Genomic DNA, 23,877 nt, shown 5'->3' on the forward strand with positions numbered 1-23,877 from the left:
TCAAATATTAAAAAAACTCAACACATAATCCTTGTTAACCAACCGCAAACCCGGTTCCTTGTCCCGCCTAAACTTGACTATCCTGTCTGCAATTCTATTCTCTTCTTTAGGAATATGTTTAAGATTCCAGTGACTTAGGAGCTTAAAAAAAAGCATTCTCCTAACTAAAGCAGAATTAGAACCATTACGAACTCCTTCATGAATAAGGTTAACAGCTTCAAGATTATCTATCCGAATGATGACTTTCTGATAGCCACGATCAAGAGCAATTTGCAACCCATCAAGGATGCCCTATAATTCTGAATCAATAACTTCACAATTATCCAAATACCTTGTGAAACCAACAATCCAATTCCCATTATGATCTTGTAGAAGCCCTCCAGCTGCGGCAAACATATCCATAGATTTAACCAAACCATCCGTGTTCAAATAGACCCAACCATCCGAAGAAATCAGAACTAAATCCGATCTTAAAAATTTAATGCCTTGCGAATCTGACATCGAAACATACTACTTTGCCCAACATAGAGAGGCTTTGATAACCTTATCAGTACTCCACGAAAGACCTTGAAATAAGCATAGGTTCCGATTCTTCCAAATGCGCCAAATGATAATCCCAAACAGACAAGACTAATTGACTCATCCCACTAGGTTTACGGCTTGCTGATTCCGTAAATTAAGCCCCATCCATTCATATAGAGACCTTGCAAAAAAAAAAGATTGTTTAGCTGTAGGGATTAATTGCATCTATATATCTCTTGCCGTTGTGCAATCCCTTAGAACATGAAGGACACTCTCATAATTATGGCCGCATGTACCATAAGCAGTATCTAATCCCAATCCTCTTTGTATCCTTTTAACATTGGTGAGTAGACAGTGTTTAATAGCAATCTAAATGAACACTTTAACCCTTTGTGGTCCCTGATATTTCCACGGTAATTTTCAAACATCCTCTTTTGCATTCCATGAACATTATCGAAGTTTTTTGTACGCACTTTTAATTGAGAAAGTGCTAGACGTGGTACCCCCAAATAATTCTATCCATGCCAGAGTTTGATTGAGGTGGCAGAATCCCGACAATCTGATGAATGATATCTTCATGTAACTTAGACGGAAGAAATCTAAATTTCAATCCCCATTTTCCGTGACCATATCGCTAAGGGAACAATCCATATCCAAGCTAGAATTGCAAGCTATCTTTTTGTATAAAGGCCTAACATTAAGAACCCAAGAATCCTTCCAACAGTTAATATTGCGCCCATCTCCAATTGATCAGAGGAGTTTCTCACGTATAAGAGGCCAAATATTCGATAGAGATCTCTACAAGAAAGAACAACGTTCCCTTGATAATTGATGAATACTGCCAAGCGGGCAAACCGTCCATTGGTTCTGTTATCAGCTTGTAAATCTAATTTGACGACTTTTTTGATTAGTTCTCCAATAGCTTTAACAATTTTCCTTTTGTACAGGTATCCCGGAAGGCCCGACAAACGAATCCAAGCCATCACCATACTAGGGTAAGGCTACACTGGATTAAACATTTTTGTCCACGGTTGCACAGTAAGATATTGCCTAAATATGATCCATGGACCTTGGGTTAAGACTTTGTTGTAATCATCAATATCCTGAAACTTAACTAAAAAATATCCATTAGTAATATCCATTAGATGAAAAGATTTTGCAGGTTTCTAGAGATTAAGGATACGATTGTGAAGCACGTTGTATCCAATGTTACGCCTTAACAGCTTGAGATTGATCGTCAACTCCATTTCTTTGAACAGTATGTCCTTGATGCGGTTTGAGAAAGAGATTGTCGGAATCCCATTAACCATGGACATATTCAAATCTCCTTCCAAAAGTTCAAAATCACTCTCATTCTTTCCAAAAATCCCTTCAAGATTCCCATCAGAGGAGGCAACACCTCCCCCCAAAAGCTTATCTTTAAAAGACATAATCAGTTGTTGATCAGAATTAATAACCATATTAGTGGCTTCCCCATCAACAACTTCCTTGAATCTTACTTTTTTGGTATTTCGGTCACCGTCAGCGCACGGATCTCTATCAGTATCGTAGCTGGAATTTTGCGTCTCCACTAATATAGATATTTCAAACTAAAGTATGTTTAGTGCTATCAGTTGTATATTTCAAAAAAGAAAAAAAATGCATGAATCTAAATTTACTATAATTGTCTGACTCATGTTTAATCTGAATGTTAATTGTGTATTTATGAAGCAATTCTATTTTTATTTGAATTAATCAATGTGAATTGAATGTGTTTTGTTTCGGCTTTGACTGTAGTACTCCATAGCTCAGGTCTGATGAATGGACTAGGTGAGAGGTGTTATACCATTAGCAGGAGTTTATGATTCATTGATTATAACGTAAGTAATTATATTGTAATTTTTAAAATTCAGGGACCAAAACTAATTTAATCCCCTTTATAAATGACTAAAATTAAAATTTACCCAATATGCCTACAGGGTGACACACCCCGTACTCGTCCCGCGTACTAATGAATTTATAAGAATCAGGCTTCCCGGGCACTAAAAATGGAAGTAGAGAATAAATAAAAAGAAAAAAAGAGTCCTTTCACTTTCCAGTTTAAACTTTCAAGGAAACCCTACACTGGAAACTAAAGTCCCTGCTTTGTTTGGGCAACCCTTTGATAAGTTTGCTGTTTTTGAAGTTTCTTCTGACAAAATTACGAGTGCATTGTTTGGTTAAACCTACATCGGGTGAAATTTCTCTTGCAGATTGTTTTGAGAAGGTGAAATCCCGAAGAAATTGGGTTTGTTTAAGCACCGGATATGGTGAGTTCCTGAACCTAATTTCTTTCAATTTTAAACATGAACAATGGATGGTTAGGGTTTAAGGGTTTTTTATTTATATTAAAAAAATTGGGCTAAAAAAACAGAGGCTTTTTTCCCAATTATTTTTCGTTATTCGTCAAGAATCAAGTAGGAATTAGGGTTCATATATGAAATGTGATACTTTTTAGTTATGAGGGAAATTGAGGTTTATATGTAAAACTTAATTTTTAATCATGTTGATGCTTTGTTTATTTTTGTTCAATGGGCCTTACTTTATTGTTAATTGCAGTCGGATATTAGGAAGTGGTTTATGAAAGCACATGATAAAGGCAAAGGCAAAGGCAATGGCACTGCTTCAAAGCCGGCAAATGCAGCAGAAACCAAAACAGATTCTGTGAGTATATTTCTTGTCTCATGTATGTTTATTTTGTCCAGAATAAGGTTTCAGCATGATTCTCTATTCTTAGACTTTTGGTTATATTGTCGAGATTGATTTGAATGAATTTCATGCATTTCCATCTAAAGATTCAATTTAGGCTGTTTCATAGTTCTGGGAATACTGTGGCTCAATCTATACTTAATGGGCTGGCTCCATGTATTAAATCTTGTACTTAGAGGAGATGCGTGAAAAAAAGCATATGAGCAGATATGGATCTCTACCTGTTGTTTCCCCTATGTAAACATGAAGATGTCGGTGGAACTTGGTCTTAATTGTTTATTTTTTAATCTGTTTTTTTCCCTTTCCATTTTGCAATTAATCAAGGTACCTGGAGGCCAAGAAAATTCTGGCAGAAGGAAAACTAGTAAGTATTTTCCTGCAGAAAAGCAAAAGCCAAAAGATGAACAAGAAAATGAGGAACTTCCAGTCAAGAGAAAAGTTCAAAATGAAAGTAGTGAAAAAGCCCCACCTTCAAAGAAACCAAGCAAAGTCGATGTTGATGATGACTTTGTTCTGCCCAAATCTAAGAACTCTGTTGATGTCACTCCTAGTAAGAAACTGAAGAGTGGTTCAGGCAAGGGTGTTGCACAAAAAGCTGTAGATATTGATGAAAGTGATGAAGATGATGTTAAAGATTTGAAGTCTCCTGTAAAGCCAGGTGGAAAGGTTCGTGGTGGCAGGGGTGCATCAAAAGGCCCAGCTGGCGGAAGAGGCAGAGGTGGTGATATTGACGAAAGTGATGAAGAGGATATTAAAGATTTGGAGTCTCCTGTGAAGTCTGGTGGAAGGGCTCGTGGTGGTAGGGGTGCATCAACAGGATCAGCTAGTGGAAGAGGCAGAGGTGGTGGACGGGGTGGATTTATGAATTTTGGAGAAAGGAAAGACCCTCCACATAAAGGAGAGAAGGTGAAGATATAAAAGCAATTTCTGATTTAATGTTATAGGGGTCTATTGATCTCAGTAACGCTGAATTTCTGTCCTGTCAGGAAGTCCCTGAAGGTGCCCCTGATTGCTTAACTGGTCTAACTTTTGTAATTAGTGGAACACTTGACAGGTATTGTATTTGTTACTCATATTGGTATGCAAGTACTTATTCCACTTGATGTCCTGTGTAAAACTATTCTTGATGCACATGCACATATTTCTCAGCAGCTTGGACCAATAAACAGTATTTTTCTAGGAAGGTTATTATCATTATGATATTTCTTGCGACTATTATTGTGTGTTCTTTCTTAAATATATATTTTTCTTATGAACGAATGACTTCCCTTGATGTTATTGGCTCTTCATGGTCCCATAATCATTGAACTTTGACCTTACAGTTTAGAAAGGGAAGAAGCAGAGGACTTAATCAAACGATATGGTGGTCGTGTTACTGGATCTGTCAGCAAAAAAACGGTTAATACATTTTTCTACCCGATAATAGCTTAATTTCCTGGTCCTAATATTTGAGAGTGGTTAATGTTGTCCATCTGCAGAATTATCTTTTGTGTGATGAAGATATTGGAGGTCGAAAGTCCTCTAAAGCCAAAGAGCTTGGGTTTGTTTTTTATCTTGTTTGAAAATTTTAGTTTGTATCCTATTGGTTTTTACTCTTGTTTATGCTTAGTTTCTATTTCTTACTGTAGCACTAAATTTCTTACTGAGGATGGATTGTTTGACATGATCCGTGCTTCAAATCATGGAAAAGCTCCTTTGAAAGGACAGTCAAACAAATCTGCAGTCACTGTTGCTCCTTCTCTACCTAAGAAGAGTCCCCAACAGACGGAAGTGAAGAGTATGCTCTAAATATCATTTTTTTCTTTTTTGCTTCTGGTGCATTATTTTAGTGGTCAACTGCATTTAGCAGCATATATGTTTGTTGTGGCATGACTATTACTTTCTAGAAATGGGACTTGCAAAAAGACTTATTCTTTCAAGCCAAAATTTATAATGAAGGCTGATGAATTGTCATTGTTGAATACTATTTGGCAACGTGTAGAATGCATTTGACAGATTATGAGTAGTGGTGTGAAATATGGAAATTGGTGTTTGAGATCAGTCTGATGCTACTATTGCTGAATATTGTTGTCCTGTATATATCTCTCTGTGAATTGTTTCTATGTTGTTTTCTCATGGATGGACTCTGAATGCCATTAATTTTATTTTAAGCGCATGGTCTTAAACTTATCTTGCTTCTTTCATTGACAACTCTTCAGCAACATTAACCAAAAGTCCGAGTCCAAGTGTCTCATCTGCCAAGAAAAGAGGGCAACCAGTCCAGCATTCTTCTCTGCCATGGACTGAAAAATATAGGCCAAAAGTTCCAAATGAAATCACTGGGAATCAGTCACTGGTATGAGTATGTTCTGCCATTGTTTGTTAGTAGTTACATTATGATTTGTCTTCAGAAGGTTAGTAGCCGTATTTTTTACTTGTGCAGACATATCTGATGGCCATTGATATGGGTTTTGATTTACAAATCTTTGTCGAGGAGTCCTGAGTCTGAGCGACTGATCATATGGTAGAAGCATTCTCATTATGATCTCTTTCTGTCATGGCTGCAGGTTAAACAACTCCATGATTGGCTGACACAATGGAACAAGCAATTTCTTGGTACTGGAAGCAAGGGAAAGGGCAAAAAGCAAAATGATTCTGGTGCTAAAAAGGCTGTTCTATTAAGTGGAACACCTGGAATTGGGAAAACTACATCAGCAAAGTTGGTTAGTCAGATGCTAGGTTTCCAGACCATTGAGGTGAAGTTTATTTTACCCAAAGAAATCTTGATTATTAGTTAAATTCTGATTACACTGCACAAAATTTATATACCCGTTCTTGCTTTGTATCCTTTGTGTGTGTCATATAGGTAAATGCTAGTGATAGTCGTGGAAAGGCTGACGCCAATGTTTCTAAAGGAATAGGTGGAAGCAATGCAAATTCCATAAAGGAACTAGTTAGCAATGAAGCCTTGGGTGTTAATATGGACCGGTTTGTTTTTGTGCTTCTTCAGTCCTGCATCAGTACTGCACAGGAAATTTTTAATCCCTTCTCAATTATTTTCTCACTCGAGCTATAAACTTTTAATGGAAATTGCAGTTCAAAACATCCAAAGACTGTCCTGATTATGGATGAGGTGGATGGCATGTCTGCTGGTGATAGAGGTGGCATTGCTGATCTTATTGCTAGCATAAAGATTTCCAAAATACCAATCATTTGCATCTGTAATGACCGCTACAGTCAGAAGCTGAAGAGCCTTGTAAACTACTGTTTGCTTCTCAGTTACCGTAAACCTACAAAACAGCAGGTAATCTTTGTTATTACTTTTATAGATGTTTCTTTTGATTACTGCCTATTTTTTGCTCTGAAGAGCCAATATGCACTGTGTTTTACTAAAATTAGTGCAAGCCTATTTTTATGTTGCTGAGAGCACCAGACTTTGCTGGTTATTTCAGCCACCTGTTATTATTGTTGGTTAATAAACTGTTTTTTGTTTATTAACACTATTGTTTCAGTCCAGTTTTTCTGTTGAGTCCTGTGATCTGTTAAACAAATATAAACTCATACAAGTCTATATTAGTTAAATGGGTCTTAATTTTGTGTGCATCAGTGCATGTGGCATGGATGTGGACTAGGGTTTTCAACAAAGTGCCTGTTGAATCCCAATCCCCCTCCCCCCACCTCGGGTGCGCAAAAATGAAAGGCAAAAAAAGTAACAATATGAAGTTTCTTTCTTATAGCGCTTTTGCTTCTTTGGGGGGATCACGGGTGGGGTTCTCCATCATCATTTCAGTTTCTAACTCTGAACTTTATGCAATTTAATGCAGTTATATGAAGTTTCCTTTCTACACAAATTAATCTTGTTTCTTTGGGGGCTCAGGGGTGGGATTCTCCCTTCTGAGAAGAGTATCATCATTCCAGTTTCTAACTTTGAACTTTATGCATGACAGATGGCAAAGAGATTAATGCAAGTTGCAAATGCTGAAGGTCTTCAAGTTAATGAGGTAAAAATCACTCGGAGTGTATTCCTGTTCCATTGCTGTTCCAAATGGTTTATGGTATAAATTGAGTTGTGATTTAGTGATGGACTTACTGGATTCTGGCTCAATGAACTCTCTCTCTCATTTTGGTTTTGAGATAATTTGTCTACTAAGTTTTGGAGAAAGTGTAATCTAACGATTTTGGCATGTTTTAAGTTGGGATAAATTTACTTTTGGAAGCTCAACACCTTTTCTGTTTTTTGTATTCCTCATTCACTGTTAGGTGTATAGCTACTGCTCTTGTTGTTATGATTATACTTCTTGTTACCCTCACCTAAGATCTGCTATGTTCTCCCTCCAGCTCTTCCTCCCCCACCCCCTTCCCCTTCACCAAAGAAAAAAAAAAGAAAAAAAAGAAAAATAATCTTTTTTTTTTTTTTTAATTTTCCAGATTGCTCTTGAGGAACTTGCAGAAAGAGTGAACGGAGACATGCGCATGGCCCTAAATCAGTTGCAGTACATGAGTCTGTCCATGTCTGTTATTAATTACAATGACATAAAGCAACGCCTTCTTAGCAGTTCCAAGGATGAAGATATGTCCCCCTTCACAGCTGTTGATAAGTATGAACTAAGAGCTTATAAGTTTTGCTGGGTGTTGCTCTTTGATTGATTTTTCCTAGATATGATTTCTCTTACTGTCATTTTCTATCTAAAATGGACTTTGGTCTCTTCTGATTAATCATATCTCCTCCCTCTTGCTTCTCTCTTACTGTTTGATCATATGTGCCATATTTGTTACTGAGCTACTTAATCATGGATGTAGCTAATCCTGTATTTTCTCTTAGTATTTATCTCCCTTGTCACTTCCAATAACTCAATGGTTTTGGCAAGTGCAAATTCAAGTTTTACGGATCACAAAATCCTTCCACAAAATAATCCATCTTTTTGTGGTTCATTTGTTTTGTGATGTAAAATATATAGTTTTGGTGCCTCACAATTATGTCACCATTAGAATGTATGTTATTCGCTCAAGCATGATTTATTGATGAGTTTTAGAATTTTCATGTTTTTACTGGTCAATCATTGAGAAGAATTCTAATACAATCCTATTTTTTCCTGTCAATTGAAATCCCTAATCATGAGGCATTTACAAATGTTCAATTGTGCTTGCAGATTTAATGATAATTTGGTTTTACCTCTGTTGAAGCTTATGGTAACCAATATGTTGTTAGTTACTAATCTCTTTCTCCTTCCTCATGTCTCTCATCTGAATCTGTTGTAATTTAGGCTGTTTGGTTTTAATGGCGGAAAGTTGAGGATGGACGAAAGAATTGATCTAAGCATGAGCGATCCTGATCTAGTCCCACTTCTTGTTCAGGTTATACCTTTTCTTGCTTGTCTCCGTAAGTTTGGTTGCTATTATTCATTTATGAAAGATCTTCCTGGAGACCTCAAACCTATTATGTTGGGATTCTCTGAATCAATGAAAAAATGTAGAAAACTTTAGTGCCTTTGTTTGCTGGCCCTATTTCCATGTATTTTGGCTCTATTGATTGATCATTTCTAATACTATGGTATTTCTTAGAACTTTCGAGACTATAAATAGTATCTGGAAGATGGTAGTAAATCAAATAAAAGTACAAAGGTTTGTCTAGAAATGTTGCTTTTCATTTGTCCATTATATGGTTTTAGGTTGAGTAGGTGTTCTTTTTGCTATGACTATAAACACCACAATACCATAGTGGCCCTCATGAAGGCAGGAGTTTTTCCTTGGTCCTTAGTTTATCTACTGGAGGACTTTATGCTCATTTTAGTTCCTGTCCCGGAAGTGGTTTCCAACTTATGCATAATTTTGGGTGTTGGTTTGTAAGATTTCCCTTGTGTTATGTGAGCTCTGTTACTAGTGTGCCCCACAGCTGAAGATTAGAGTTCTTAGCTTGAAAGTTGCACTGTTCTTTCCTCTCTACTGTGCTAGTATTTTCTAGTTTTAGCTAGTTCGTTTGCATTCTTTTGTGTACACTTGTTTGATTAATTGTTCTATGTTTTTGTTTTGCCTAAACCATCATTTTCTATAATGCAATACTTGCATGTGTGGTGAGACAGTTACCTGTTGCTCATGTTGCAACTACTTGCTAATTGTTGGTATTTTTTCTACATGCAGGAAAATTATATCAATTATAGGCCCAGTTCAATTGGTAAAGATGACAGTGGAATTAAACGAATGAACTCAATTGCCCGAGCTGCTGAGTCTATTGGTGATGGTGATATAATAAACGTGCAGATTCGAAGATATCGACAGTGGCAGCTCTCACAAACTAGTGCCCTTTCATCATGTATCATTCCGTATGTGTTGTTTTCTTCAGGCCTTAAACTATCAAGAGCTCTTCAAATTATTTTCATTTTGCCGTGTGATATATATGTGTATATTTTTTGTTTCATCAGTGCTGCATTGCTACATGGACAAAGAGAGACGCTTGAACAGGTGAGTATTATCATGAAGGTTCTTGGTTGTAGTTATAACTTTTAATATTTTGCCATAATTGTTTCCAGTTCCCTTTTTAAAAAAAATGAACTTGTTAGTTTTTACTGTATGCCTCTTACAATGTTGACAAGTACTGTATGGAAGGTGCTTTAACATCTATTTTTCTACTAGGCGTAAATAATTTTTCAATCCAAAATATTGAATTGTTGTGCTTTTAAGAAATCTGATCATGGCTAACTCAGTTTTTGTCCTTTGATGACTGATATGCTTATAAGGTTTCATTTTGTTCCCAATCCTGTATTGGAGCTCAGTAGCTTTTGTTTTCATTGTGTTCTATTCTATCCTCCTATTGTTTTTCTTGAAAGGAATCCAATGCCTAAACAAGATGATTATGACTTGACCAGTGCCACTATCTTCCAAGTGATTTGAGTGTGGATGTGTTTATTCTCTTCACTTCAGATCATATACTCAACCGTTGCTTGGAAACCTTCTTACAGAACAACCTAAACTTCCATTGATACCTTTGAAAACAGCAGTCCAAACCAAATAATCTGCACACAGCTACTCCTGTCCTGACCCTAGTAGAGAAGCACCCCTAAAATATGTTACATCAGAATTTCTCTAGTATAGCTTGACATACACTAAAACACAACTTTACCAAACAAGTAGCTTCCAAAACTGTAGCACCCATGTCTTAAATCCCAGTCGATCACAATTAAGAGAATTAAGAGGCATTATCTGATCAGCATGTAAGGCCCTACACTTCTGCCTTGGAGGCAGCTAGAGTCTCGAGGAGAGAAAGGGGACACAAATACTGTTTGGCAACTCTTCTTTGGTGGCTTCTTTTGATTTCACTTTTGCTACTTATTCTCATGAATCTGTATGTACTAGGCAGTGTTTGATGCATTAGAATTCAAGGAAATTGCTACCACATGCTTTTACAAAATTGCCTCCATTAGGAATAAAATCTAAAAGTTCTTGTCATTTTCTTGTTCAGATGCTTAGAGTAGAACCTTCTGTGATGAAGCTTAACTTTTAGCACTTTTATTAATGATGATATCCTGTTGAAATTTAGATAGGTCCTAATATTTAAGGCTGGTCTCATATTTGCAGGGAGAACGCAATTTCAATAGATTTGGTGGCTGGCTGGGAAAGAATTCAACCATGAGCAAAAATTATAGGCTTTTGGAGGATCTTCATGTTCATTTCCTTGCTTCTCGTGAGTCTTGTTCAGGAAGGTAATTCATAATTATGTTTTATAACTATCGTGAGTTTAAAACATTTTGGGTTGTGTTTGCTGAACACATAATTCAAGGCATGCTAGCATCGCTTAGATTTTATTATCCATATCCTCCATTGATATGCATAGCTGAATCTTTGATAAGTTATAATGTTGTAACAAGCTTGAATCATCATTAATGTTTTGTTTTTCTTGCCTCATCATTTATTGCATTTGCATAGCCAATTTTGATAGGCAAATTAACTGAAGCGGAGAGCCTACTACTGAAGTCTGACTAATTCTACTTTTCAGTGCAACTGCTGGCATACTGAGATGTACTGACGCAGATGTTTAATCTCATCAGTTTTATTTGCTAGCTTGATGATCGAACAGCCTTGACATAAACCAAAAGATTCCCATACTCATTTCAGAAAATGCCCTCCCATAATCTGGTTATGTCAATCAGTTAAAGGAGATAACATTGATTGACATTTTTTTAATCAGAACTTTTGTTCTAAGTTTTACTCTGTGGCTAGCTTGATTGATTTTTAGGCATTGGCTTTCAATATTTAAGTCTTATTGTGTTCAGAGAGATAGAAAGTGACAACTGAAGAACTCAATTGAATTTATTTGCTCATTTCCCACATTCATCTATGTGAATGCTCATGTCTGCTTATAGATTTTTGCATGCTTGTGTCAGAGTCATGCCCTTAATAAAAATTATATTACTCATTGACACGAACCGTAGGAGGATATTGAAAGAAGAAGGCAGCTTATTCAACGTTTCATGTTATTTTTACTAGTTCCAACATTTATTACACCTGAGATGACTACCTTGTCTTTGTTGATTTATCCTATGTTGTATAATGTTTTGTGTACTGTAAATGATACAGAGAAACTCTTCGACTTGAATATCTCACAATTCTTCTGAAAAGATTGATCAATCCGCTTCGAGACATGCCTAAGGTTTGAAACTTACATTTTTCATTTGTATGTATTTTACATGTAAGACTAGGACGTGCCTTGTATGACCAGTGCCCTATCATCTAATCCATTTCATGCCTCTATTTTGGGCATGCAATGAACCACTAATGTTATTTGTACTTTGCCTTTCTGAATTATATAAAAGCAACTTATGAACTCTTTGTTCTCCATTGGTTTTTATTACTCTAAATGGACATAGGTTACTCTTATCCACCCTTTCTCCCTCTCTACCTCTTTTTATAATTTTTATTAGCTCCTTGTTTGTTGAGTTTGCATGTTTGAGAGATGGGTGGAATGGGGAAGGGGCTGTGTTCATCACTCTTTACAACTATCGATTGGTATCCCTTGCTGTGAATTTTGTTCATTGGAACCTTTGACCACCTCACTATTTGCTTTGCTGCTATTCTTTTGCTTCTGCATGATGCCTGATTTGTGGGCCTGAAGAATTAGTTTCCATACTCTCCTTTACCTATTGCATCTCTAATTTCCTAGTTTCATTTATTTTATTTCTGTTCATCTGTTTATTATGATGCATGTTCATTATTTATCTTGTACCCGTGGCTTCTCCTGTTTCTGTTATTTATTTTATTTTGTTCTTCCATTCATTGTGGTTTGTTGGTGTATACAAACATCTGGATGTGTTTGCAGTTGCCCTTTGTGCCTTGTATTTATTTGAAGGGTTGCTGTTTTAAAGTGTTCCCATTTTTCTCTGATGTGGAGCAGGATGAAGCTGTTAAGCAGGTTTTAGAGTGTATGAACGCTTACTCAATAAGCCAAGAGGATTTCGATACCATCGTGGAGTTATCTAAATTCCAGGTAACGCTACTTCTCTATATAACATGCATAGTTTGTTTGGTTGGTTGGGTTTTTTTTTTTTTTTTAATAATTTGTGCTCAGGGCTATCCAAATCCAATGGAAGGCATTCCACCAGCTGTCAAAGCAGCACTGACAAAAGCATACAAGGAAGGAAGCAAAACACGAATAATACGAGCTGCAGATTTAGTAACTCTTCCTGGAATTAAAAAAGCCCCAAAGAAGCGGATTGCTGCAATTCTAGAGCCATCAGATGATGTATTAGGGGAGGAGAATGGTGACGAATTGCCAGAAAATGATGAGAACACTTCAGACACGGAGGACTTGGGTAATTACTTTTGTTGAATATATGTGTCAAGTCATTTCACATTTACTTACTAAATTTCCCATCTTTCTATTATGTCCTTAGCAATGTCTCACTTGTTTTTAGGCTCATTTGATCTGACATGATCTTGCCAGAGGTCTCTCTACTTTCTGATTCTAAGAAAAATTATTTGTTTACAGACTAAAAGTAATAAGTGAGATAAAATGGAAACACACATACTTTCGAACCTACTAAAGTGGCAGGGGAAATATGTTATACTGCTTACTAATGCGAAATAAAGTGGACAAGGACATTGGATTTATCATTATATCAGGGAAAATTGCGATGCTATTGGCATCGAAGTGAAAGGAAAAAGTTGCTTAGTGAGGGTGTAGAAAGTTTTTTGGTTTTTCACCTGTGTGATGTGTATTGGGCTCCACTAGGCCTTGATTGTACTAGGGGTGCTGGCTGTCGGCCATTTTGTAAACCCGCCCCCATAAGATAATCTAGATCAAAAGTCATGATCTTATGGGTGAATATCCGAATATGTTCATTAAGTAATTATATTTATGCCTTTTGACTTGGCACACCAGAAGGTACTACCAATGGTGAGAAGCTGCAGGCCGAACTTCAGAGTTTGAATTCGAAAGGTAGCTGATGTTATCTCATCCTTTTGTTCTTGATTGATAAGTTATTATTATATTACCCCAACCTCACTAATTAATCATTTTTTAAATATTTTGCATTGTTTTATCCAGGAATCGAAGTACAAATGGAGTTGAAAGGGACAGGGAATTCAAGTGCTAAGAAGGCGCCATCTGGTAGAGCAAAAGGTGGTGGTAGGGCTGCATCTGCAGAAAAGAAAGGTGGGCGTGGCTCGGGAGCTGGTGCAAAAAGAAAAAGGTAAGAAGTGCGTATATGTTAGAGTGGACATTTTACAATTTTGGCAGTGTTTATAAGCAGTGTAAGTAGTATGTCCCCTCGATGGCGACGACGCCACCGCCATCGCTTCTGAAGTCTTCGATGTTGGTAGTGTTTTGGAGAATACTTTTCCTATTTCTATGGGGTTTGTTGCAAAACTGTTTGAGCCCATTTGAGTATGTATGTATGTTTGTTATGAATTGGTGAATTGGGCAACACATTCCATTAAAACCATCATTATGGATGAAGACCCAAATGCACTTTTTTAAGTCAAAGATGCCCAACCTTAGTGAATCCCTGATGTTTTACACTTGGCATTCTTTTGCACTATATTCGTTTAATCTGAGCCTCCAATTTCCTGTCTTGTTTGGTAGGAGTATTGACATTATAATATGCCTCTCAGTCTGCATATCAACAATAGTCATTTGTCCACTTTAAGAGGTCATGTAATGGTAAAGAGTATTATTGTTTTCGAATATGTTTTAGTATGATCAATGATTTTTAGTCACCGCCCCTTTTTATTAAGGGAGGCATTTTACTTATTTTAAAGAGGTATTTTTCACTAGAGTTTCTCATCTTATTTTAAGTTTTAAATTTAGTTTAATTATTCTGTCCTGAACAAGTTATTTTACTACTTATATAATAATTAAGCTCTTCTTTTTGTAAATAAATTAACATTATTGAGATGATAAAATTTTATCATGTAATTTTATGAAAATAATGTGGCATGTATATATTTAGAAAACGGAAATTAGAGCTATATTGTAGATTTTTTCAAGTCAAGAAATGAAAAACATGAGTTATAGGGTTTTTATATATTTTTTTATCTATATGTGTAATTTAACTATCTTTTACTATTTATATAAAATTATAAGTTTGGAGAAATTATTGAGTTGATCAATATAGGTTTTTTGTTGTTTATTATAGTATTAAAATTATCATTTAAAATGTTTTTTTATATTAGAATGGAAGTTATATAGTTTGAACTCGTATCAATTGGGTATCTTGACATAAGTTTTAATCACTATAACATGCAAGTCAAGACAATTATTTTAGGGTGAAATACATTTAAAGTCACCCTAAAAATAAATTTGTCTTTTGATTACTCTAAATTTTTTTTCCTTTTCTCAATTTAATCACTTTAATTAATAGTTTTATGTTAATCCACTAGTGACATATTAGTTGATTTAGCTAAAACTGAGGTATTAATTATTCCAAATGGATTTTTTTCTCTTTTCTTTGTCGTCATCTTGTTGCCACTCCACAAACCTCTCCTTCACATACTTATACACTGTCGGGGAAACCAATTGTTGGCAACGATGGCAACGTCAGAAAAGATCCTCCCCAAATAGCTAATAACCGCCCATGAGGAGCTTTCACTGCTACCGAGTGACAACGAGAGGACATCGACCTATCATCGGTAGTGCATTTCATACCGGTCAGAAAGTCAAATCCGAGAGACATTTCCCAACAAACCTTGTAGGTGGTAACACAAGAGTGGGTCTCTATTTCGCTAGCTTATCCAAGGAGACTAGCGTTGGCAACATGAGATCCAACGGTAGTATTCTCAGGATTTCAGTAAAAGTACTATATCAAAGAGCGCAGTGAGTTATCCTGAAGTTTGATACAGTTAAAAAAGTTACATGTTCACTGTTGCTTTCTTACTGTTTCGGCTCTAAAAGTTTTATCTTTTCCCAATTCTTAAGGGATGGCCAACTTGAGCTTCTAGTCTAGGGTGGCAACTCCCCAAGTAATGATAGACTTGATGACATGTTCATTTTTACGCCATGTGTAGTATAGTAAAGAATTTGAAAACTAAGCAATGGTTGATGGTGAGGATTACAAAAGTAATGTGTGGCTTTATGCGCTTCTAAAAATATTACCAACAATACTTGAAATTTATCCTTTCGAGGTTTGAGAAAATTACAGATATATATATATATTTATTTTTGAATTTCATTGTCTTCTTACTTGACCTAACAGGATTGAAAACTTCTTTTATTAATCCAAACCAATATTTTCAGAATTGGACCGGTCGGCCGAACTAGGAACCTACCGAGGTTTTGGTTCATAGATAAAGGCTGAACTAATTAATCAAGTTAAAAGAAACAATTGAATAAATTTTTTTTTAAATATATTTTTTTATTTTTATGGTTTTTAATAATTTATTTAATTAATAGAGACTCACTCCCAAAGTGACATCAAATATCCTTACCGATCAAGCTCAAAACCAATCTCAAAATGTTAACCAAACTCAAGCAAATCAAAACTTTTAAACCTACTACCATGACCCCTACAACTATTATGCTCAGCCATATCCGTACTAGCAAATATATTACGAGGCCTATCCAAACTTGCACAACCCAAAACAAGAACGCTAGCTCTCAACAATTCCTAGAGCCACAACAACAGTTCAAGAACAATTCAAGCAGTCTCAAGAATTCCAACCACAACTACAACAAACATACCGCAACTCAGAGGGAAGCTAACTTAGTTCATAGGTAGACACAAACATGGGTTCATGGACCAAGAAGAAACCCACGATAGGCAGTTTAAATCTGAAGGAAAGCAACCTGCGTGGGAGCATTATCAACGTGATAGTTTGGGGGCCAGAGAAATGGACCCTCTCTCTTAAAAGGATGGCTAGCTCATGAAGTGTTTTGTTTATAAGTACAACAATAAATAAAGCTCGTCCGATGAAGATTGGAGGGTTACTTTTGAAAACATGGATGCAGAAATGGTTCTAGATGAGACGGCCAATGATCATTGTCAGTAACAACTTGGATATGTGATTTTGATGTAGAGCAGATTTTCATCGACAGTGGTAGCGTGGTAGAGGTCCTACATTGGAAAGCTTTTTAGCAAACGAGTCTTTCAAAATCACAGTTAGGAAGATAAAGCCCCATCTATGGCTTTCCTAACCAACCGAGGCATAAGGCTCCATTATCCTACATATAACCAAGGGAGCTAAGGACCATACCGTGACAGTTGACGCAAAGTTCTTAGTGGTAGATCAGCCTTCAGCCTTCAGCCTTCAACACTATTGTTGGGAAGCCGTTGATGGAAAAAAAAGTTAATTTTGGCTACCCTTTAGCTTGACAGGCAAGTTCCCCACCCCTCGATGAACGAGTTACATGAAAGTCAACCAACAAATAGTAAGGCACTGCCATCTTATGTCTTTGCAGTTGTCACAAAAAGGGATCTCTTCGAGACAAGGTGGAAAAACCCGTATAAACATTGGCAATCAGGTGAATCTCTTGGACAAGGCTGCTCTCAATTTAGAAAGCCAGGATATGGGTCCGAAATTAAGTCTGTATAAAGCAAATTTCGTCGAGTAAACCGACAATTTCCCCCTTTTGAAGGTGAAACAGATAAAATAACCAAAATTGTTGCTAGTCTCCCAAAACTAGAAAGGAGAGATATGATGAGGTTTCTGATGAGTAAATGCAGACGTCTTTGCATGGATTGCCATAGACATGACAGGTATTGACCCCTCGATGATTCTCCACTCATTAAATGTCAACGACTCGACAAAACTTACCAAGTAGAAAAAAGGAAACTTTCAAATGAGAAGATTCAATGAGCCAGAACAGAGGTGGCAAAACTCCTCTCCGCTAGGTTTAACCAAGAAGTGATGTATCTTGATTGGGTTTCGAACGTGGTGATGGTTAAGAAGCCCAAAGGAAATTGGCAGATATGTGTAGATTTCACCAACCTGAATAATGCATGCCCAAAGGATAGTTTCCCTTTGCCCTTCATCGACAGGTTAGTCGATTAGATTATTGGCCATAAATATATGAGTTTTAAGGATGCATTTTCAAGTTACAACCTGATCCAGATAGACCCGAGGACAAGGAGAAAACTTCCTTTATTATAGAGGATGACTTGTTCTGTTACAAGGTGATGCCTTTTATATGTAGAGATATGATGATTAAAAGCACCACTATGGAGTAACACCTAAAGGACCTATAAGAGGTGTTCCAAGTTCTTCGAGGATATAGCATGCGTCTCAACCTTGCGAAGTGTGCCTTTGGGGTTGGGCTAGGAAAGTTCCTGAAGTTTTTAATTTCTAGAAAAGGAATTGAAGCCAATTTAGAGAAAATAACAACTATTTTGGAGATGAACCCCCCCCCCTCGAACAATAAAGGTGGTGCAACGACTAATAGAAAGAATAGTAGAAAGATTGAGAAAATTATCTTCGCCTTGGTAATAGCTGTTAGAAAGATTCTGCAATACTTTTAGGCCTACCCAGTCATGGTCTTGTCGGATCAAACCTTAAAGGAGTTATTGCAGAGAATTGTTTCTTCAAGAAGAATGGTTAAATGGAGCATTGAGCTAAGCGAGTTCAGACTAGATTTCCTAATAAGGAAAGCTATTAAAGCTTAAGCCCTTGCAGAACTTGTTGCAAAATGTTCCTTCTCTCAGTTACCAGTGGAAAAAGATCAAGCTATGGTGGAAAAGGGCACCCTTTGGGTGGAAAGGGAACCAAGTAATGCAAGTCAAGAGAATCCCTCACCTGAACCTCGGTGGACCCTATTTGTGGACGGGTCTGCTGGGAAGGATGGTGTTGGCATTGGAATCTTGCTTGTTGACCCTTAAAACAATGAATGGCACGATGGATTATCTTTTGGGTTTAATGATTTTATAATGTGGCATGAGATAAAGCATTGACAATAAAACTTAAGCTGGATATCCGACTTGGGGTACAAAATATCTAGGTGTATACAAACTCTCAGCTAGCGACCAAGCAAGTGATTGGGGAATATGAAGTAAATGAGTCAGTGTTAGCCAAGTATCATTAGCAGTTTATTGGTTGTTGTGTAATTTTCAAACCATAATCTACAATAGATAGCTCAGAGTGAAAATTCTCGAACCGATGCATTGTCCAAGTTAGTGGCAGCAATAGAGGTCCAACAAAGAAGCAAAATCTTACTAGATCATCGTGCACATTCGAGCTAAGACTAACAAAAAACGTGTTGCATTGATGAGGGATACGATGTACCAAAAGTTAAATTTTAGGCCGAAAGGGTGAAGTTGAGAAATAAAGTGGCGCTCATAGATGAAGTCTTGTATAAGAAGAGCTTTTCCCAACCCCTTATCTAGTGCTTAAGTCCCAATGAAGCAAACTATGTTCTTCGAGAGGTTCATCAAGATATTTGTAAGCATCACATGAGAGGAAGATATCTAACTAAGAAAATTCTAAAGTAGGGCTATTATTGGCCAACCATTCATAAAGAAGCCTTGAAAATGGTAGTGAAGTGTGAGTCGTGCCAAAAATTCGCTTCGTACCTCATACACCTGCAAAATCATTGCAAGCCATCTTAGCATTTGTCCATTTACTACTTGGGGAATGGACATCCTTGGTCCTTTCGTAAAGGTCGTAGGTAGGAAAAAAATTCATAATAGTCACTGGAATATTTCATAGTGTTGAAGGGAGAGGAGTTGTTTGCCACTATAACAAAAAGGCAGATTGAGAACTTCGTCTGGAAGGTAATCATATGTAGGTACGGTCTTCCCCATGTCATCAATACTGACAATGACATACAATTTCAAGGGAAATTTGAGGAGTTTTGTCAAAGCCTCAAGATTACAGCAGCAAAGAGTTCAGTGAAAACCCTTCAGACAAATGGGCAAGCCGAGGCTACAAACAAAAAGATCTTGATCTCTCTCAAGAAGAAAGTAGGTGAGGCAAAAGAGGCTTGGTTGGAGGAGCTGTTTGGGATATTATGAGCCTTTTGAACCACTTCACATACTAGAACAGGGGAAACTCCCTTTAATCTAATGTTTGAAAGAGAGGTCGTGGTCTCCACTGAAATCATAATCATCTCTTTTAAAACTGCATACTATGAGCCACTTCACATACTGGAACAATGGAAACTCCTTTTGATCTAATATTTGGAACAGAGATCGTGGTCCCCACTGAAATCATAATCAGCTCCTTTAGAACTGCGCACTATGAGCGTGGTCTCAACGTAGAAATGCTTTGAGCCAACCTTGACCTTTTGGAGGAAAAAAGAGAACAAGTTGAAGCCAAGTTGGCTGCAAGAAACCAACAGGTAACCAACAATTACAATTCCAAAGTTAGAAATAAACAATTCCAAGTGGGTGATCTGGTAATGAGGAACATAGAAGTAAGCTTCACACCAATTCAAAGAAGAAAAATGGCTCCCAATTGGGAAGACCTGTACAAGGTGGTCAAGAAGTTGGCTTCAAAGCTTACAACTTAGCTGATACGAGAGACAAAACAGTCCCTAGGAAATAAAATGCTAGGCACCTAAAGAGGTATTATGTATGAAATGTACTCTAGCAAATGCCTCATGATGAGTTAAAAGCGTATTATCACCCCCAATTTAGTACCTGAGTTTGACTTTAATGTTCAATTAATTTAGTATGTAATGACCCAACTTTTACTGATGTCGAAAAATACATTTTTGAAACTCAATTCCCTAAGCCATGTCAATGAAAATATGAACGGGAAGATTTGCGGAGTTAGTATAAAAATATATTAATGAATAATTGAAAATTTTAAACGAGAAAAACGTTAATTAAAATATAAATACTAAATTGTACAAGTTTAATTACTATTGAATTTTAATTGGGAAAAATGCAAAAGGACCCATCTAGCAAATAGACAAGGGATTAAGTGATTATTTAACCATTAAATTGTATGGAATTAGTGGATGTCGATGTTGATCCACTTACTTTCTATTAAGAAGGACTAAGTAATAGATTAATTATGTTTTAAAGGAAAAATTTTAGTTAATTAGGATTAATTATATTTAAATCTTGATACAAATAGGAAGTTAGTGGAAAGATGAAAGGCATTCATCTTCTCTTCTCCTTGTTTGAGTTGTTTATGCTTAGTGGAGAAGGGAGAAAAATCTCTTTGGTTTTCTAGTCAAACTATTCCAAATTTCACCAAGGTAGATTTTTATAGAATTGAGATTAATTAATCTAGATTAAGCTTACCCATGTTTTAGATTTTTTTTTTAAAGTGTTAAATGTTTATCAAATTTCCATTAATGAGTATTTGATAGAATTGAGTTTAATTTTGATGTGAAAATCGAAGTATGAGTTTTGAGCATGTTAAAACTAAGTTGGAAAGTAGAGAAAAGTGTTGGAATTGATTTGAAATTCAACTAAGCTATATGTTTAATTTTATGACATTAGGGACTTAATTGAATAAATTGAAACTTATTAAAAATATATATACTATAGATTAGAAGTACAAGGTCCCTAATGAGAGAAAATGAAATTGAACTTTGATTCAATGATAAATATCGAAAAATATGAGTACGTTAGACATTGAGATTCAAAAGGGTTAACTAGAGTCATGCATCTCATGACATTATTATTGGTGAACCATTGAATAACTATTATATGTTTAATTTCATTGGTTGTGTATATATATACTTGTATGGAGAAAGAAGTGGAGCAAGTAAAGGAAAGGCTAAAGTTGTTGATTAAGCTTTGAAAATTTTAATCATTTTGTGTTTTAAAAGGTAAGTTCTCATGGAACTTACTATCCTTCCTTGTTTGATATGTATGCTTGTGTTTTTTTTTTTTGATTTTATCTCTAGTTATAATTCATGCCAAGTTTATAATGGAATTGACATAATTGAGAAGGAAACATTAATGAATTGGAGTGCGTTTGTGGTAAGTTGAATAATGATACGTGAACTATGAAATGAAAGTAATGTTTATATGAAAGATGATATGTCTGCTGAAATGTAGCCAAGAGAATGGGAAAAGATCTTTAAATGTGTTACTAATTGCATATGTGATTGTCACAACTTATGTAAATACATATATGGATGTTAGATGCCCATATAAATTTAGTAGAAAAACTAGGATACAATTGACATGTCAATATGGTTGTATGCGCATTTCTTACGAGTTTGATATTAATGTGGAGACTATGTTATGATATTTTAGGATCTGGATTTTGTTGTGGAGCATTGAGTATGCATTGTCTCTATGAAGACTTCGGTGTGGTGGAGAGATGTATTTGCATATGTATATGCATTTGTTGCCTACGGGCTTTGTACTCATGTGCTTTGGTGCGGTGTAGTTCATGCTTTTTTGAGCTATCTTGCTGTGGTGTAGTTTACCTACGTGTCCGAGTCCATTTTTACTAAGATTGCATTGGGAAAAAAACATTAAATTGAAAATGAAATCGAGTAATAAAAAAATGAACTTGGTATGCTATACTATAAACCTTTGTAACTATAACCATTATGGTATAGACGAGTAGCTTATTGAAAGCAAATGATAACTATATGATCTTATAATAAGTGGTACGATTTCATGATGCTTTTGGTTGTCGTTATGATATTTGATATATGAATACATATGTTTCCTATGGTCACCTTGCTTTAATGTTATGTGCCTTGTTAGCTAGACTTGTGCTTAGTTCACTTGGTATTTAACATGCTCACCTATGATCAAGGTAAGTATATTAAATTCCATTTGAACTTACTAAACATTGAATGCTTACCTATCATTGTTTCTTTATGTGTATATCTATAATTATCAGAATCCTTGAAGCCAGCTTGGTGCGGATACCACACTATCTACGAGATGATCAGAGTATGCTTATGTTTGTATTTAATGTTGTGGCATATACTTAAGCAAAGCATGCAAAGTCGTACTTACTTTACTCTTTCTACCCATCAGGAGAATACAATTTCTCCTCTGTTTCAGTCATTTTTTTTTTAGTTTTCAGTAAAAGTAAATAGCAGAATATGTCTTTTGTAAGTAATGGTCAAACTCTTGTGTAAAAGTGTTATGCTTAACCTTATTACGATGGAACTAGGAAATACCTAATACTTGGTATATATTATTGATCAAGTCCTTTTATTATTACGAGCCTTATGACTCTTTCGTGTATAGGTTTAGTTGACATGGTACGAAGTCGATATGTGGTAACAAGTATGGTAATTTGCCATTTGAAATAATGCCTACAATGTAGTGTGATGAGTTTTTGGGTCACTTAGACCATTTAAAATTGGTATTTGGCAGGTTTAAGGGAAAATATGCAAAACTTGGAGAATATGTCCACAAATTTGTGACTCTCTTCCGTTGGTATCACGACCCTTAGCTCACTACCTGCAATGTTGTAACTTGCCTTTGCTGAAGTCTCGACACTATCTCACTGCCTCCAATGTCATGATGTTTCCTCTACTTATGTCGCGTTATCGGGTTATTGCCTCCATGGTCGCGACTTAACCCTTTTGAAATAGTGACATAAAGTTGTTGCCCACAATGTTGCCACACTACTTGTTAATGTTGCGACAACAACTACCCTGTTTTGATAGTTTTATATTTCAACCCTTCAATTGCTACCAAAGTATCATAAGAGCTTTCATAAGCTTACTTATGACCCGAACTTGAATAGACAATGTTTTTAGAAGTGTTAAAACTCATTTTAACTTGTATGAATTGTTCTCATTCAATATTGAAATGAAATTGTAGTTGATTTGGCCACAAATGTGGTGTTTCAATTATTGGACTCGGTGATTGAGTCGGGAATGAAGTGTTACATAGTACCTCAAGATTTTGTCCCAGTTAAATACTTATTTTTTTCCCTATAACACATGTGTTAAACATTTATTGAACCTCATTATATCGTTTAGCCGGAGTATCAAATTAAACCTTAAAATCAAACTCAGATACCAAATCAAAGGGTTAATATACCATTTGGTACTTGTATTTGGCTTCAATATTCAGTTTGGTACTTGAATATTTTCATTTTGATATTTGAAGTTTTTTTGTCTTAATTTAGTACCTGAGTTTGGTTTCAGCATACAATTTAATATCTCAAAGTTTCTTTATCCTAATTAAATAGCTATATTTTTTTTTCATATAACACATGTGTCAAATATTCATTGAACCTTAATTTAACCTAAATCAAATTAATACAAAAAAAAAAAACCAAAATAAACGAACT

At 35.9% G+C, this 23,877-nt stretch overlaps 2 protein-coding genes across 2 annotated transcripts; one reads left to right on the forward strand and one right to left on the reverse strand.

Moving 5' to 3' along the window:
- Window positions 1-402, reverse strand: LOC107927555 (uncharacterized). Its single transcript, XM_016858641.1, has 2 exons — window positions 346-402; window positions 1-291 (listed from the first exon to the last, which is right to left on the reverse strand). The coding sequence occupies exons 1-2, from the start codon at window positions 400-402 to the stop codon at window positions 1-3; spliced, it is 348 nt and encodes a 115-aa protein (XP_016714130.1).
- A 2,068-nt stretch (window positions 403-2,470) lies between these two features.
- Window positions 2,471-14,222, forward strand: LOC121216233 (replication factor C subunit 1). Its single transcript, XM_041091686.1, has 22 exons — window positions 2,471-2,810; window positions 3,100-3,204; window positions 3,574-4,155; window positions 4,236-4,303; window positions 4,572-4,647; window positions 4,728-4,789; window positions 4,878-5,026; window positions 5,448-5,584; window positions 5,796-5,984; window positions 6,095-6,216; window positions 6,325-6,532; window positions 7,176-7,229; window positions 7,657-7,826; window positions 8,493-8,583; window positions 9,367-9,548; window positions 9,648-9,687; window positions 10,801-10,925; window positions 11,800-11,872; window positions 12,614-12,706; window positions 12,788-13,031; window positions 13,601-13,657; window positions 13,766-14,222. The coding sequence occupies exons 1-22, from the start codon at window positions 2,808-2,810 to the stop codon at window positions 13,912-13,914; spliced, it is 2,979 nt and encodes a 992-aa protein (XP_040947620.1). The 5' UTR covers window positions 2,471-2,807; the 3' UTR covers window positions 13,915-14,222.
- Window positions 14,223-23,877: the final 9,655 nt, after the last annotated feature.

Source organism: Gossypium hirsutum, chromosome D04 (assembly GCF_007990345.1).
Source record: "Gossypium hirsutum isolate 1008001.06 chromosome D04, Gossypium_hirsutum_v2.1, whole genome shotgun sequence".
NCBI lineage: Eukaryota > Viridiplantae > Streptophyta > Magnoliopsida > Malvales > Malvaceae > Gossypium > Gossypium hirsutum.